General features: G+C 38.2%; 1 protein-coding gene across 1 annotated transcript in view; it reads right to left on the bottom strand.

Moving 5' to 3' along the window:
• Positions 1-4,722: 4,722 nt before the first annotated feature.
• The window catches only part of B3GLCT (beta 3-glucosyltransferase), a 51,852-nt gene continuing 41,624 nt past the window's right edge, over positions 4,723-14,950 (bottom strand). The window contains exons 11-15 of the mRNA XM_034060112.1: positions 12,875-12,988; positions 10,806-10,905; positions 9,458-9,577; positions 8,846-8,990; positions 4,723-6,346 (exon numbers count right to left, since the gene is read on the bottom strand). Of these exons, the coding sequence (XP_033916003.1) occupies positions 6,179-6,346; positions 8,846-8,990; positions 9,458-9,577; positions 10,806-10,905; positions 12,875-12,988 (647 nt within the window). The 3' untranslated portion in view covers positions 4,723-6,178. The remainder of the gene's footprint in view (positions 6,347-8,845; positions 8,991-9,457; positions 9,578-10,805; positions 10,906-12,874; positions 12,989-14,950) is intronic.

Raw genomic sequence — 14,950 nt, 5'->3', positions numbered from 1 at the left:
TCTGGGGCCCTCAGACATTGTCATGGCAGCAGAGATTACCTCTGAGGTGGCTCTGGACTTGTACAACCACAGGATACTCTGAGAGCACAGGAACTGAAGCACTACCCATAACCACCATTGGTGGAAACCAAAAACCCCAAGCCCACCCTTTGAACTGAACTTTGTGCATACCAATATTACACTGGAAGAGTCATACTGAGTCTGGGCAAAGGTCCATTTAGGAATTTATGGACCTTTCCGCTGTGATTTTGTACAAACCATTTTTTAGCCCTTCTGCACTTTCCAGCCTCTGCCCATCCTGTGCCATCAGGTTCTGCAGTTCAGTTTTGTCCTACAGAAACATGTGTGCCTGTACTGAAACTACCCTGACAAGTTTGTAGTGTGTCTCAGTACCTGGCTTATGAGATAGTGAAAAATCACTCCCTGTTCACCTTTCCTGTATCATTTGTTAGATGGAGTTCTGCCCCACTTGTGTCTTTTCAAATGGATACTTCTAGCCTGTTCAGTCTTTCACTGAACAAATCTGCTCCTTATTTCTACAGATCCTTATCACCCCTTGCACTGTTTCTCACTATCTTTAGAGTTAAACCAAGCAAGTTCTGCAATATGTTACCTTTTGATCTCAAAGGAAGATATTTCCTGCTTAAATGAGTGCTGACAAGCAAACAGTTCCCAGGGCCATAAGAATCTGACTCATCTCACTGCATTTGATGTTTCTGTTCAATATCTCTTCACATGTGATACAGGCAATGACAATGCAATGAGCCAGGCCATGTTATTGCTTCTTGGGATCTATTCAGTCCCACAGCTGGACTCCTATGCAGTACTATCTTATCTTTTTCAACATATGAAGAGTCATGGTGCTTGAATAGAGCTTTCCAAGAAGAGCAGCACTTTTATTATGTTTGCCCATGGAGCCATAAGCTACATTATGTCGGTTAAAACTGGCTGTTATTTCAGCTATGTGGGGACCTTGCCTGTGGCTAGGTGGATGCGAAGTTAACCAACCCACTCAGCGTCCTGGTTCTGCAAAGGCTGGAGAACAATCACATTAATACATATGGGGAAAAAAAGCAGTAAATTGCAGCATGGGCTTGTCCATTATTAGGATAAATCCACAATCCTTTTGTCCTTGCAGTGAAGATATGATAGAAACTTCTCAGAAAGTTGCAGAGGCTGATTCCAACATGGAGATCAGCGTCTATATCTATGAGCATATGGCTGCATATATGGACATAAAAGCTGCACAGACGTCATTTTTACAGCTTAACTTCAGTATTTCTTCCCTTTCTGCTTTTCTGTATTCTGTCATCTTCACTGTAAACCATCAACCTTCCAGGGTATTCATTTGAGAAACCAGAAAGATTTTAAGAATGAAGTGGGTTAATTGCTCACCAAGGTCATGAAAATACTCACTTATAAGCACCTAGACAATGCTGGAAGGGCAATAAATACTTCATCAGCTTTTGAAAGACTGGCAGGATGATTACAGGCTTCAAAAGCAAACGTTTGTTGAAGTTTTAATTACAGCACTTAGGTGAACAAGTGGCAAGGCATGACAGAGGTAAGTCAGCTCTTGTAAAACAAAATTATGTCTTACTCTGCTAGGACTTTTAATCTTTTTCAAGCATTCTGTACTTGACATTATTCCTCACAAGAAGATAATAACCTGGTAATTATGGGATTATTATCCACATTTTATTTGGTTTAAAAATGTATTTCACTGTTTATTAAGTGTAAAATCATTCCAGAACTAGCATTTGTAAGATCAGAAGCATTTTGGTGAACATACAATCCATCAACAGGAAAATACTAGCCTGTACAAACTAGCCTGAACAAACTGTAATGGAAAAAAACAAATTATTAACTTTGTTGGGACAAGAGACAGGCTGAGAACTTCTCAGCAGACATACATGAATGAGCAGAATGAGGCCATAGGAGAAGAGAGTAGGCTGAATCCAAGCACTGTGCCTGGAGCAGAGCTCCTGGTCTGCTCTGTGTGAAGGACTACCTCAAGGAAATATACCTGATGAACAGAGCCATACTTGTTTTCACCTGCAAGTGAAAGGAGCTTGCAAACAGAACATTAGTGAGATGCATAGTCTCCAGAAGTCTTTGGAAGAAAAGGCTGGTGGATTGGCCAAGATCACTCATCAGCACTTACAACCAACTGTCCTTAATAAGCACAGAGCTACAAATGCTTCCTGAGCTCTAAGCTTGGCCTGACACTGGCTCTTATTTCTCCTGTTTACCTAGTGTTACATTCTGTATCACATTTGCTACCTCACTAGCTAGTGAATGGTCCATGTACTTGAAGCAGGACCAGCAAGAGCTCTCCTTAAGATAATCAGGGAACTCACTAAGTATTCAGTCATACAATGTTTCCCTCCTTCCTGGGGGATACATGCTGCATTTCCTGCCATTCTCCCAGGCTTTCAGGGAGCAGGTAATAGACACTACCATGCACCATCTACATCTACCCTATTTTCAGTTTAAAACTGTTACCCCTCCTCCTATCCCTATATGCCCTTGTAGAATGTCCCTCTCCATCTTTCTTGCAGGCCCTCTTTACGTACTGGAAGGCTGCTCTAAGGTCTCCCTGGAGACTTCTCTTCTCTAGGCCAAACAAGCCCAGGTCTCTCAGCCCGTCTTCACAGCAGAGGTGCTTAGCCCTTGGAGCATCTTCATGGCCCTTCTCTTGACTCTGTCCAATAGGTCCATGTTCTCCTATGCTGGGGGCCCCAGATCTGGATTCAGGTGGGGTCTCACAAGAGACCCCTCCAACTTGTTGACCACACTACACAGCTTGGTGTCATCAGCAGACTTGCTAAGGGTGCATCAATCTCACTGTTCATGTCACCAACAAAGATGTTGAAAAGCGCTGGTCCCTGAACCAACACCTCAAGAACACCACTCGTCACCAGTCTCTACTCAGACATGGAGTCATTACCACAGCTCTTTGAGTGCAACCATCCAGCCAATTCCTTATCCACATCAAATCCATGCTTCCCCAGTTTAGAGACAAGGATATCATGTGGGACAGTGTCAAAATGCTTTGTACCATCCACTGGAATAGCATCCTGGGTCTCTTCCCAAGACATATTTTAGTTCTAGCCATGATAATAAAAAGTCCTAAACCATGTCAAATTAAGGAACTGAAAATAAAGTAATTCAGACACTTTCCTCCAGTCAGCAGTCATTAGAGTTGCTGTTAGGATAGTTTTCCTGCACCCAGATGGCAAGCTACCTCTGTCTCCTGCCCAGTTTTTCTGCTCACTGAGGAAGAGACAAGGTCAGATGTAGGGAAATAAGAATAGATTCACAGTCCTCATTCTCTCATGTGATCAAATGTGGGACCCAAATACTTTATTACTCATCACTCCTGCTATGCTGAAGTATTTCAGGATTTGATTTTTTTTGCTCCTGAAAGCAGATTAACCAATCTACCAAATTATCAAGAGAATTCTGTGAAAGTTGTATCTTAATACCTGGCAATTTTCTATATTATGAACATTAAAATCAGTCAATAATAATCCACAGCTTTTCTTTTTCACACCAAAATTCTGTAATGTTCCAGAAAAGGGAACTTCAAGAACTTCAAATTGTCAAACAACTTTGCAGTCCTATTTCAATCTGCCTGTTACAAAAGTGTTGTGAATTACCCTCCTCTTGCTTTAACAGCACAGGACTTATAATCCCTTTGATTTTCCTCAGAAACATGAGTAATGTTGAGGCTCATTAATGTGCAATTTTCTCTTTAGATTTCAGATAATAACAGCCTTCCTAAGCCTTCTAAAACTGAATTTAATATAGAAGGTTTCACATCTTGTTTGCAAAAACTCTCCACAATCATCTGCTTGAAAAAAAAAAAAAAAAAAAAAGCCAAAAGCCCCAATCTTAATTTTTTTAGTTCATGGAATAAAAGGTTACTTGTATCATTCTGCTGCTAGAGTTGCATAGCATTAGTTATGTCCAAAAGTCAGAGTTTCGGGGGCAGAATGTTTGAGTAAACTATTGCTTCACTGCTTTCAAAACTATAAAGATGACAATCAGAAGTCTGATGCTTACTAATACCCCCACAATTGTGTAGTAAACCCCAGAGCTAACAGCAAAAGAAAAGATGGAGCAGCAGACAGCTACTATTACATGTGTCAGAGCAGAAGCTAAAGTCTGAGTAAACAACCAATGAACGAGTCGATGGCACCCAGTCTCTAAATAAGACAGATGTCTACAAGTATAACACAGCATGACCAAAAGCTGATTGTTTTTGCCTGACCTATTCTGCCTCCACAGGGCCCAAGCACATGTGGAATGTCATCAGCTTGAAGTTGGAAGTGACTGGATTACATTGCAAGACCTTTGGAGAATGTGATATTGACATATATTTTATGATAGCACCAAGATTCCTAATCACATGTGTTCACTGCAAAAGCCTTTTTCATTTGCATCAAAAATAGAGACTTGAAAATTAACCTAATCCAGTGATATGGTTTAGTGGTGGACTTGGCAGTCCTAGGGTAAAGGCTTATGATCTCAAATGTCTTTTTCAACCTAGCCGATTCTATGTTCCTATAAGCATGGCAGGAAGGAATATGAAAAACTGAAAAGTTTAAGCTGTCTCTTATTACAACTGAGCATAGAATACTATTCAGGTGATGAAATTATGATGAGTGCTTAAATAATCCTGTACTTGGTTTGCAAAGAGGAAGGTGGCACAAAAGGTTAAAGAAGAATGCTTTTATTCAGCTTTCAGTTCTCACAGTTCTAAACAGTAAACATAATTAACAATTCACCCACAGTACCAGAGAACACAGTTCTGGGGTCAGTATAATGTCTACTGTTAAGGCACTGGTAGTGGGAAGAAAAAAGACATAACATGGATTGCTCCTATTTAATCAGAATCTGAATCTGTAACAAATATGTGCTTGCTATTCAAATGCTTAAAATTCCACAAGTTACATTCACAAACAAATGTTTATACAACTTCAGTAATTACTGAAATACAGGAATCAGTGACTCCCCTACTTCAACTTAAGAGCAAGTATTGCATTACTTTGGAGTGGAATCAGGTTGTAACTTACTAAAAGAAAACAAACCACAAATTACTTCAGCAGTATGGCTTTAAGACCCTGTATTTTGGTTACAATATAGCAAGCAAAGTTAAATAACAGCATACAAGTGCCATATACTGTCATCTCAAAAGGAGAAGTTCTATAGTATAAAAATTAGTTTAGCACATACTAAAGCCAGGTTTTGTACAAACATTTTTACAAAACTGAAGTACTCAAAGAAACAAAAAATCAAAAACATTTTAAATATGAATCACTCTTTACATGTATGCGTGAAATTACTTACCTTGATGATATAAATTAGAAATACTACAAACTTTTTAAAGCTGGCATCCATATACTATTGAAATGCACACATCAGAAACACTGAAGTGTTAGTTCTGCAATAATCCTTTAGTCACATTTGTAGTTGCCCAACAGAGATAGTGACTATGGTTTCTAAAGGAGCCACAGTGACCTCCCGTGGCCACTTAAGAAATCCTGTTTCTCCATTTTGAACATGAAATTCCTAACAAAATAAACTTAAAAAGAATGGTTCATGCTTGGTCCACCAGTCCCAGGAAACTTCAGTACTTTCATTTGAAATGAGTATAAAGGAACATAACCTTCACACACATCACAATCTAGCTCCTGGTCACTGAAACAAAGTCATGTCTCCTCTGATTTATCACCAAAGAACCTGTTCCATAACAGCTTTTCTGAGCACTGTTTTCTCTAGGTCAGTGAGAGGTGATGTTCAACAGATACTCCACACATATTCAGTATTAGGTTCCCAAATATATATAACTTCAGCTTTTGAGAGAACAAAGGAAGGAGATGTAAATTAATGCTACCTGACTCCAAGTCCAAACCAAAACACAAAGTTGTATGAGACATTTTAAACATTTCAAGCTCATTGGTATACAAAACCCCAAAACATTTTTGAAAGAAACCAAGTATGACAAGAGTCAATTAGGTGCCTTCAATCATTGCTCTACGGAATATAACAAACAGGAACAAACCTTGTCTTCTGTATCATGAACAGATGAACAACGTGAAAACACCACAAAAATCACAGCAATGACTGTCTCTTCTCTGCAGTACATCCATCAACATTTATATTCTACTGCTTATAAATCCTCTCTGTTATATGCAACTTTCTTTCCATTAAGTGACTCTTCTGTGTTTGGTGCCAGCCATGTGAAATATACCTTCACTGGATCAATATTCCAATGCTTGTGAAATGATACTGGAATTTGGTGAGAAAGGTAGCCTTTTGGGTAGTCCATTGGCCTTGCCTAGGGTGGAAGAATAAACCAAAATCACTAGTACTCCATGATAAAGAACAAGTTTAGAACAAGAAAGTACTGTTGTCCAATGGCCTGTGTACCACAACAAAGCAATGTGGCATTGACAAAACATACATAAAGGGGTTTTTGCATCATTATATTAAATCAATTGACAGGCATTAGTTTAGATATCCAACTCGCACTGCAGTCATCATGCTATGAAGTACACTGACATTAAACATGCCCTATTTCTCAGGATGAAAACGTCACCATCTACAAAAGCAAATGATGCAGTATAGTTTGTATTGCATCTTTTTAAACATACAGTTTTGCTCCAATAACAACAGATTTCAAGTAATACTCTCCATCTCCTCCTATTAATGAGACTTGCCAGCACTTCCAGTGCAACTGTAGGATCCTAAGAGGGCTGTAAGCAGCCAAAATATATGAAGTTTTATGATGGGGAAAGGTTACCAAACACAGAAATACTGTGGTGCTGGCAAACTGCATTGTTATTCTTCATCAAGTCGTAACAAAAGAGACAGAATTACAGCACATCTATGTGATGCAGTTGACTTCTCCATGCACCAAGCATGTTTCATTTCCTCTGACAGCATGTAAGTGAATCAGTATATAAAAAAAAGCCCCACCTGTAGCAGTCCTTGGTAAAACAGAATCATAGTATAGTTTGGGTTGGGAGGGACCTTTAAGGGTCATATAATCCAACCCCCCTGCAGTGGGTAGGGACATCTTCAACTAGACCAGGTTGCTCAAAAACAAACATCCAACTTGGCCTTGAATATCTCCAGTATGAAGATATCTTTGCTTCTGTTTCATAATATATACACAGTACAATTTTGGATTCATGTACTTCAAGGAACATTGTACATCATAGTATTTCAGTCAAGCCTTTAAAAAATAATTTTCTGGTTGACAGAATATCCAATTTTGTTTTTCTCATTTTTAAAATATTTATTGCCTGATAGTGGAATCTGTAGAATAAGCCCACTAAGTTTTTATTCAGTAGTTCCCCCCCCCCCCCCCCCCCGGGTTAATTTTTGTTCAAGGTATGTTAAATTAGAATTTGTTGTAAACAGCAGTAAAGATTAATTCCAACTCAAGTGCAGTTTTCTATGTGGAAAATCAAACTTCCAGGATTTCACTTTCAAAGGGATTCATTAGCAAATGTACATTAAGGATTACACTGAAGTGTCCTGTTTTGTTGTGTAAGGGCTGTTCCTACATATCTGTAAAACCAGTTCTGTTCTTTCTGACTCTCCTTTAGTTAGGTGTTGGGCTTTTTTAAACAAACATGTGTGCCAGCAGAAATTATTCAATAACTGTTGACTTTGTAAGATGTATTACTTGCTTTCTACACTGAAAGGAGTAAGCAATGATGAAGAAAACAGAAAAGTAAATACTATGATTATTTTATACAGACAAGGAATTCAAATATTGAATAGTGCTTTCTCAGCCTTCCCACTCCTCTAAATAGTAAATGTAATCTGGAAGACAATCTTAACACAGGAAAACCTTAGAATTAAATAGCAAACCTTCCCCTTCTCCCCCCCCGACAGCTGCTTTAAATTACATGGCAATTTACAAATTTTCAAGTAGCATTTTATCTTAATCTCAGTTCAGGTTGAGATGCACAGGTCTTTCCAGTTTTTAAACTAGATTAACACCTGTAAATCATCAACACTACACTGATTGAAATGTTGATTTTTAAAAATGCTGTGTAATGTCAGGAAAAAATGGTAAGTGCTTCTTCTCTTTCCTGCCATGGGAGGAAGGTAAAGTGGTTGACAAGGCAGCAAATCTCTGGCATTGTGCTTTCAATTGTAATGCTGCAGTTAGATTCCTAAATACTCTGGAAGACAGAAACAAGATTCTAATCTATTCCGACCCATTTCTCCCAAGCTGGAGAATACTGTCATAAGAAAATTATGTTTTGTGACCTCTTTTTCCCCTGTGTCAGCATAGGGCAATTTATAGTATTTATACTATTCTGCAGAATTCACAAAAGCAAGAGTTCTGGGAGTAATTTTACATTTTATATTTTCACTAATGAGGTATTTCAGAATATTAAACACTGCATCAACAGAAAAATTGGGTAAGTAAAAAAGAAAGATTTACTGAAATATTTCAGAGTTGGTTCTCCATTACTTGAAGAAAAAAGTATTGTGATGCAGGGTTTTTTCTTTTCGTAGAGAACATATCACAAGTATTCAAAGCATGTGGCTCCTAATTCTATTTCTTTTCAAAATTCCCACTTCTGATTGCATTTTTTACAAAATGTAGTCTTAGGGTAACTGAAATATCTTTTAAACTATTACAGCATTGTGATAACCCCTGCTTTGAGAACAGGAGCAGCATCTTGGTTATTGTTATTACACATTGATTGAGTGTGCATTATTTATGAGTTTGAAATATTTATGAATTCTGTTCTATGTGCATACCTGAAATAATGAAACATACATTAGATACTAGTAAAAATAACTCTCTGACCTGATGGAAAAGCGGACTATGTGTTATAGGGATTCCTAAGCCACTGAAACACATCCCAAGGACCATATCATCAGGTGCATCCATGCTGTAACACCGGCATTTACTAGCAAGTAGTTTCTGAACAGCTATTCTGCTGAAAACCATCCTGGATTAAAAAAAAAAAAGGCAAATGAAATATATAAAACAATAAGTATCAGGGAAGCAGAATGACTGTAATTACTAAATATTGATAAATGATATAACTGCACAACAAAATGTGGCCCTCTGGTACAACAGATCTGAAATTTCAGAATTTAAGAAATCAGTGTTGACAGTCAGTGCAAGAGGCATTTTCTAAAAAAGAATTAATTTATTTTAGTTAGCTTTAATTACTTTTAGGACCAGCCAAGCTAAAATTATCCCTTCTGAAACCAACTGTTTTCCTCTACAAATCTGTTCCCAGCAGCACACCTTCTTACTAGTTAGGACATTTGGGTTTTGGAGCATCATTACATTTTAACTGTACTAGGAAACATCACTGTTTCTGCTGTAACTGATTTGTGTTGTAATTCAAAGTATTTGCACTCAAAGCAGGGACTGATGTAGATCTCAGCAGGAGTTAAAACAAATTACCCTCCTCCGCCAGTGATGTAACTATATCCTCCTGTTCCCAAGCCGTAACCGTACCGCTCTCCAAGAAATACTGGTTCATTTGGGTCATAGCAGCTGAGCAATTTTCGGAGCCTGAAGATACTATAATATGAAAAAACAATTTAAACCCCATCATTTAGACATTCAATTTGCAACAGACACTGCTAACCTAAATGTATTCCAGTAAACAGCACAAAAATGATAGGAGAAGTTCAGAAATTATACAAAAAACAGAGATGAAATTTATGTTGCTGAATTTGGTCAAATGATGAATCAATTACCTTAAAATATGTTTCTGAAGCAAGCAAAGTTTATCAGCAAAACTGAACCTCATCTGAGAGAAAACAGAATCATAGCATAGCTAGAGTTGGAAAGGACCTTAAGATCATCTAGTTCCAACCCCCCTGCCATGGGCAGGGACACCTCACACTAACCCATGTCACCCAAGGCTTCATCCAACCTGGCCTTGAACACTGCCAGGGATGGAGCATTCACAGCTTCCCTGGGCAACCCATTCCAGTGCCTCACCACCCTAACAGTAAAGAATTTCTTCCTTATATCCAATCTAAACTTCCCCTGTGTAAGTTTTAACCCTTACCCCTTGTCCTGTCACTACAGTCCCTAATGAAGAGTCCATCCCCAGCAACCCTGTAGGCCCATGAAATTATTTTTTCCAAGCAATGGTAACACCTTTGCAAAACATCTTTTCTCCCCAGGAACTGAAAAGCAAACAGGTAGATTTCATTATACAACTATCAATTTATCTAGAGTTAAAGACTCTTCCAAATTCTTCTTCTGTCACAAACTTTAATGTGAAGTGCTATCTTGAAGCACTTATTCTCATGGTCATGACCCTGTGATCCTGTTGGTTGACTGCTGTGCCTTATTTCACTTACACTGCAGTGCCTTATTTCACTCACTGCAGTGAGCAAGGTCTAAATTTCTAACAAGGGCAAGTCCGTGGATATGGCTCTGTATGCCTGACACAGGCCCTAGCTTATGGAACCTTTCTTGTGGCACATTACATAGAAAGTGTATTAGCAAATGACTAAAACCAATCTGTTCAGACATACTTATACTGAAGAACCATGATTTGTAATCATATTCATAATACATGTTTGTGTAATAACACTAATATGCATAGTTTTTATCAAGTTACAAGATTACATTGGTTTTAATATCAAAGAATGTTGAATGAAAGTGAGAATTTTTTTCTTTAAAGGTATATGAAGCTACGTAATTAATAAAATATAAATATATAAGAGATTAAGATTGCTAAAACTCCTACTGACATGAACAGTGGTAATACCTGAAGCATTGCAATATATACCTTATCAGTGTGTCATCATCCACTATGACTAACCAAGGAGTTCTGGAAGAGCTATAATTCAAAAACCTTTCCAAAATCGCAAAAGTTTTTCCACAATGACCTAAAGGAAGAGGAAAAAAACAGAATATACGTTTAAATAAAGTGAGATTTTATAACAAACCATTTTTCATGCATTAAATCAGTATGCTACTGCACTGTAAAAAACATTTTGCTAATGACTGGTAAAATATTTGAGATGAAAGTTTAAATCACATCCTTTGTTGTGCTGAATGGCATTTGTACAAATTGTTCCAGTGCAACCATTGCTTTCTATGCGGGAATATACTTTTGAAGGATGCTGAAGCAGGAAAACCTGAAAAATAAGCTTTATTCCAGCTATCCTGTTAAGATGTTGAACAATACTGGGCAAACTGCTATTCTGAATCTCTAAAACAGTAAAATGAGAAGATTGATAAAAACATGTTCTGCAAAATACTCCAAGATATTTTCATAGCATTTCATGATGCATCAGTCAGATCCATTGCTTTTATATAAATATTTAAGTTTACATTAATCTACCGTACTCGTCACCAGCAATTCAGGTCCTGATAACTTCCTCCAAAGAAAGACCTTAACCTTTGTCACAAGACTACAATGAAGTTGAGAGGTAAAACACCCTTTACTGAGAATTTAAAACACCCTTGTTCAGAATGAGCAGGACAAAAGAAACAAGAAATATTAGACTTCTACTGAATCTCCTTTAGATTCCAGAAATATCTGATTGCAAACAGTCTTTATTCATCTAGATTACAGCTGATTACCTAAAGCAATTATTGCTATCAATATTACAATTACTACACGATCATTAAAAAATAAGGACAGGATATTATATTTGAAGCTACTTCCAATTCAACATTTTTTGAGAAAATGAAGTAACTCTATGCTGAAGAAATGGAGAAAGGCCTGGATTTACTGATTTGTGTGAAACCGTAACAAGGCATATTGATATATGAATATTTACAAAATTGAAACCAATATTTCAGTATTATATTCCATCAAGAAAGATGGACAAAAATAGTATTAGAGCAAACTCGGCATGATTTGTTTAATTTAGAATGCCAGTTGCCCATTGGCCCCCCACAGCAACGCTCGAAGGCCAAACATGGAAGGTTCCTTGCCCCTGGTGTGACTAGAACTACTGGGCACAGCTTCTACTACAGGTGATCCACACGTGCCTGGAAGGTCTGCTACCTCCTGAAAGTATCCACTGGTTGCACACGTCAAGCTGCACATGTGAAAATGAAAATCCCAGTCTGTTCTCTCTCTGCCTCTAACAGACCCTGTAGAGGACAAAAAACAAGGGCAGCTGGAAAGCTGCAAATAATCCAGAGATCAAAATAGCTGACCTAGTGTGCCAGGTAAAGCTAAGGTGTCACAGCTTGGACACTTCTACTTCAGAAGGTAATAGCCTGTAGCAGAGACTATAAACCTAAGAACACGTGATCATATGAAAGGAAAAACCCTTAAAATTAATAAATTCATGGAAGCCATCACATCCATAGCCTTTTTTTTTATATTCAAATACAAAGTAAATTGAAACCACATTATTTTTCATAAAAAGATTTTCCAATCTTAACATTTCAGTTTTGTACTTAAATCAAGACATACTAGGCACAAGCATATAATATCTGTATATCAAATGTCACTGTAGTTTATGCCCAGTAACCAGTTGGCACTGTCTGAGGTATTTCGAAATAAACCTATGACTTCTGCTACTATTGATAATGTTAATCAAGATCATCAATAACTCAAGAGTTATGACTCTTATCCTGATTAATAACATTAATTTTTGTTTCTTGGCATATATCAGCATATTTAGGTTTCCACTAAGAAGAAACTCTTATTACACAGGTGAACTGCACTCTCCATTCATTTCCTGTGTGGTAAAAGCATTCTTTCAGTTTAGGCTGTTCAAATGTGCTACAGACATATAGAATCTCTAAATTTCATACTATACATGAAATACAGATATCAGCCATAAGACTTATAGACAGCTGTTAGTGCAAAACTGACAACAGTCAATAGCTCACCTCTGTCAGTATTAGGTACACCTAAATCTATAGTAGGAATGGAGATGTCTGCATAATCACTGTAGTATTCAATAAGGGCAGCTTCTCTTTCCCAAGTCTGCTTTACAACTGGTACTGCAAAACAATTGTTGACATTCAAACACATGTAACTCGATTAAAAAAAGTACTTGATCAAAACATTTATGCGGCTTGTTAACTGGCATATTCCTTTGCACAGAATATGCTGTTCAAATGTTTCAAATTCAGCATCATGATTTAAATGTTCATTCTTCTTTCTTGTCTGCAATATTTAGAGAAAAAAGATTTACATTTTTATGAAAGCTATTCAGGGCTGTTTTATTTATATAGCAATAAATTTTCTTTTAAAATATTATTACAGATCTATTCATATTACACTGAAACTGTGATGTTTACATTTATGCTAACCAAAGGAAGGAATTAATTGCTTTTACACTTGCTACGGTGGACTTCATTTCACACATCAGCATGAGCACTATCAGAGATCAATCATTCTTCCAGTATTGAAAATTCCACTATTGAAGTATGCGTTTTTAAAAGATCACATCCACTGTACAATGTATAAAGTATTCTGAATAAGAAACAGACCAAATGCACTTTTTGAAATACTACACTTGTGCTATATACATCATATCTGGCAACAACATCATATGAATGCTCAAAAGCACCTGTCTCTGGAGACACATTCACAGAAGGACATTTATCATACAATCAGTTTTGATCACATGGAGAATCTATTCAAAGGAAGAATGCTTAATGCTTCTCTACAAAAGCAATCCTCTTCTTATTAGATTGCCATTTTACATTAACATCTAAAATTGATCATAGGAAATTCTAATAATGATTCTATGAACGTTTAAACTATAGCCAGAAGTGAATAAATCATGGGTAATATAAAAAAGGCCAAAAGCTCCTGCAGGGTGTTTGGAAGAGATCAGATTAAAAATAATGATCTTTCTTTCATTTTAAAAATGAACAAAAGGACTTAAATGACCAACTACTCTGAAACAGTCATTAACTGCTGTCATTAACTGTCTGCTTTATGTTCTCTAAAACCATCCAGTAGGTCTCAAGCTGGTTCTTGAAATGGGGGAAATATTTATGTAACTTCCTTTTGCTGCTATGTAACTCTGATGCTTGTGAATAACTCATTTTACCTCCTTGCTGGAATCACCCATCACCTAACTTGATGTTTGCTGCTGTACTGGGTTTGCATTGCAAGGTTTTGCTAGCAGGGGGACTACAGTGGTGGCTTCTAGAGAAGCTGCTGGGAGCTCCCCTAATTCTGGCAGAGCCAATGCCAGCCAGCTCCAAAGATCTGCTGCTGGGCAAGGCCAAGACCATCAGTGATTGTAGTAGTGCTCTAAGCGTATTGAAGAGGGGGGGGGGGGGGGGGAACCTGCACAATTGCAGCTAGAGAGAGGAATGAGAACATGTGAGAGCAGCAGCTCTGTAGACACAGGGTCAGTGCGGAAGGAGAGGAGCAGGTGCTCCGGGCATTGGAGCTGAGATTCATTCCCCTGCAGCCAGTCGTGCAGCCCATGGTGAGGCAGCTGTGCCCTGCAGCACACGGAGGTCCACACTGAAGCGGATTACCATCCACGGAGAATCCCACGGTGGAGCAGGGGCATGTCCGAAGGAGGCTGTGACCCTATGAGAAGCCCATGCTGGAGAAGGCTCCTGGTAGGACCTGTGGCCCTGTGTAGAGAGGAGCCCACACTGGAGCAGGTTTACAGCAGGACTTGTGACCCCACTGGGGACAAATGCTGGAGCAGTTAATGAAGAACTGCAGCCCACACAAAGGATACACATTGGAAAAGTTCACTGCAGGACTTCTCCATGAGAGGGACCCCACTCTGGAGCAGGTAAAGAGTGTAAGGAGTCCTCCCCTGAGGAAGAATGAGTGGCAGAGACAACGTGTGATGAACTGTCCACAACCACCATTCCCTGTCCACTGCGCCACTGAGGTTGAGGCAGTATAGAAATTTGGAATAAAATTAAGTCTGGGAATAAGGGAAGGCTGGGGGGGGAAAGTATTTTTAAGATTTATTTTCTCAT

The sequence above is a fragment of the Melopsittacus undulatus genome, chromosome 2 (genome assembly GCF_012275295.1).
Source record: "Melopsittacus undulatus isolate bMelUnd1 chromosome 2, bMelUnd1.mat.Z, whole genome shotgun sequence".
In the NCBI taxonomy this organism is placed as follows: domain Eukaryota; kingdom Metazoa; phylum Chordata; class Aves; order Psittaciformes; family Psittaculidae; genus Melopsittacus; species Melopsittacus undulatus.
Note: the sequence above shows the minus strand (reverse complement) of the source record. Positions and strands in the feature narration are given on the sequence as shown.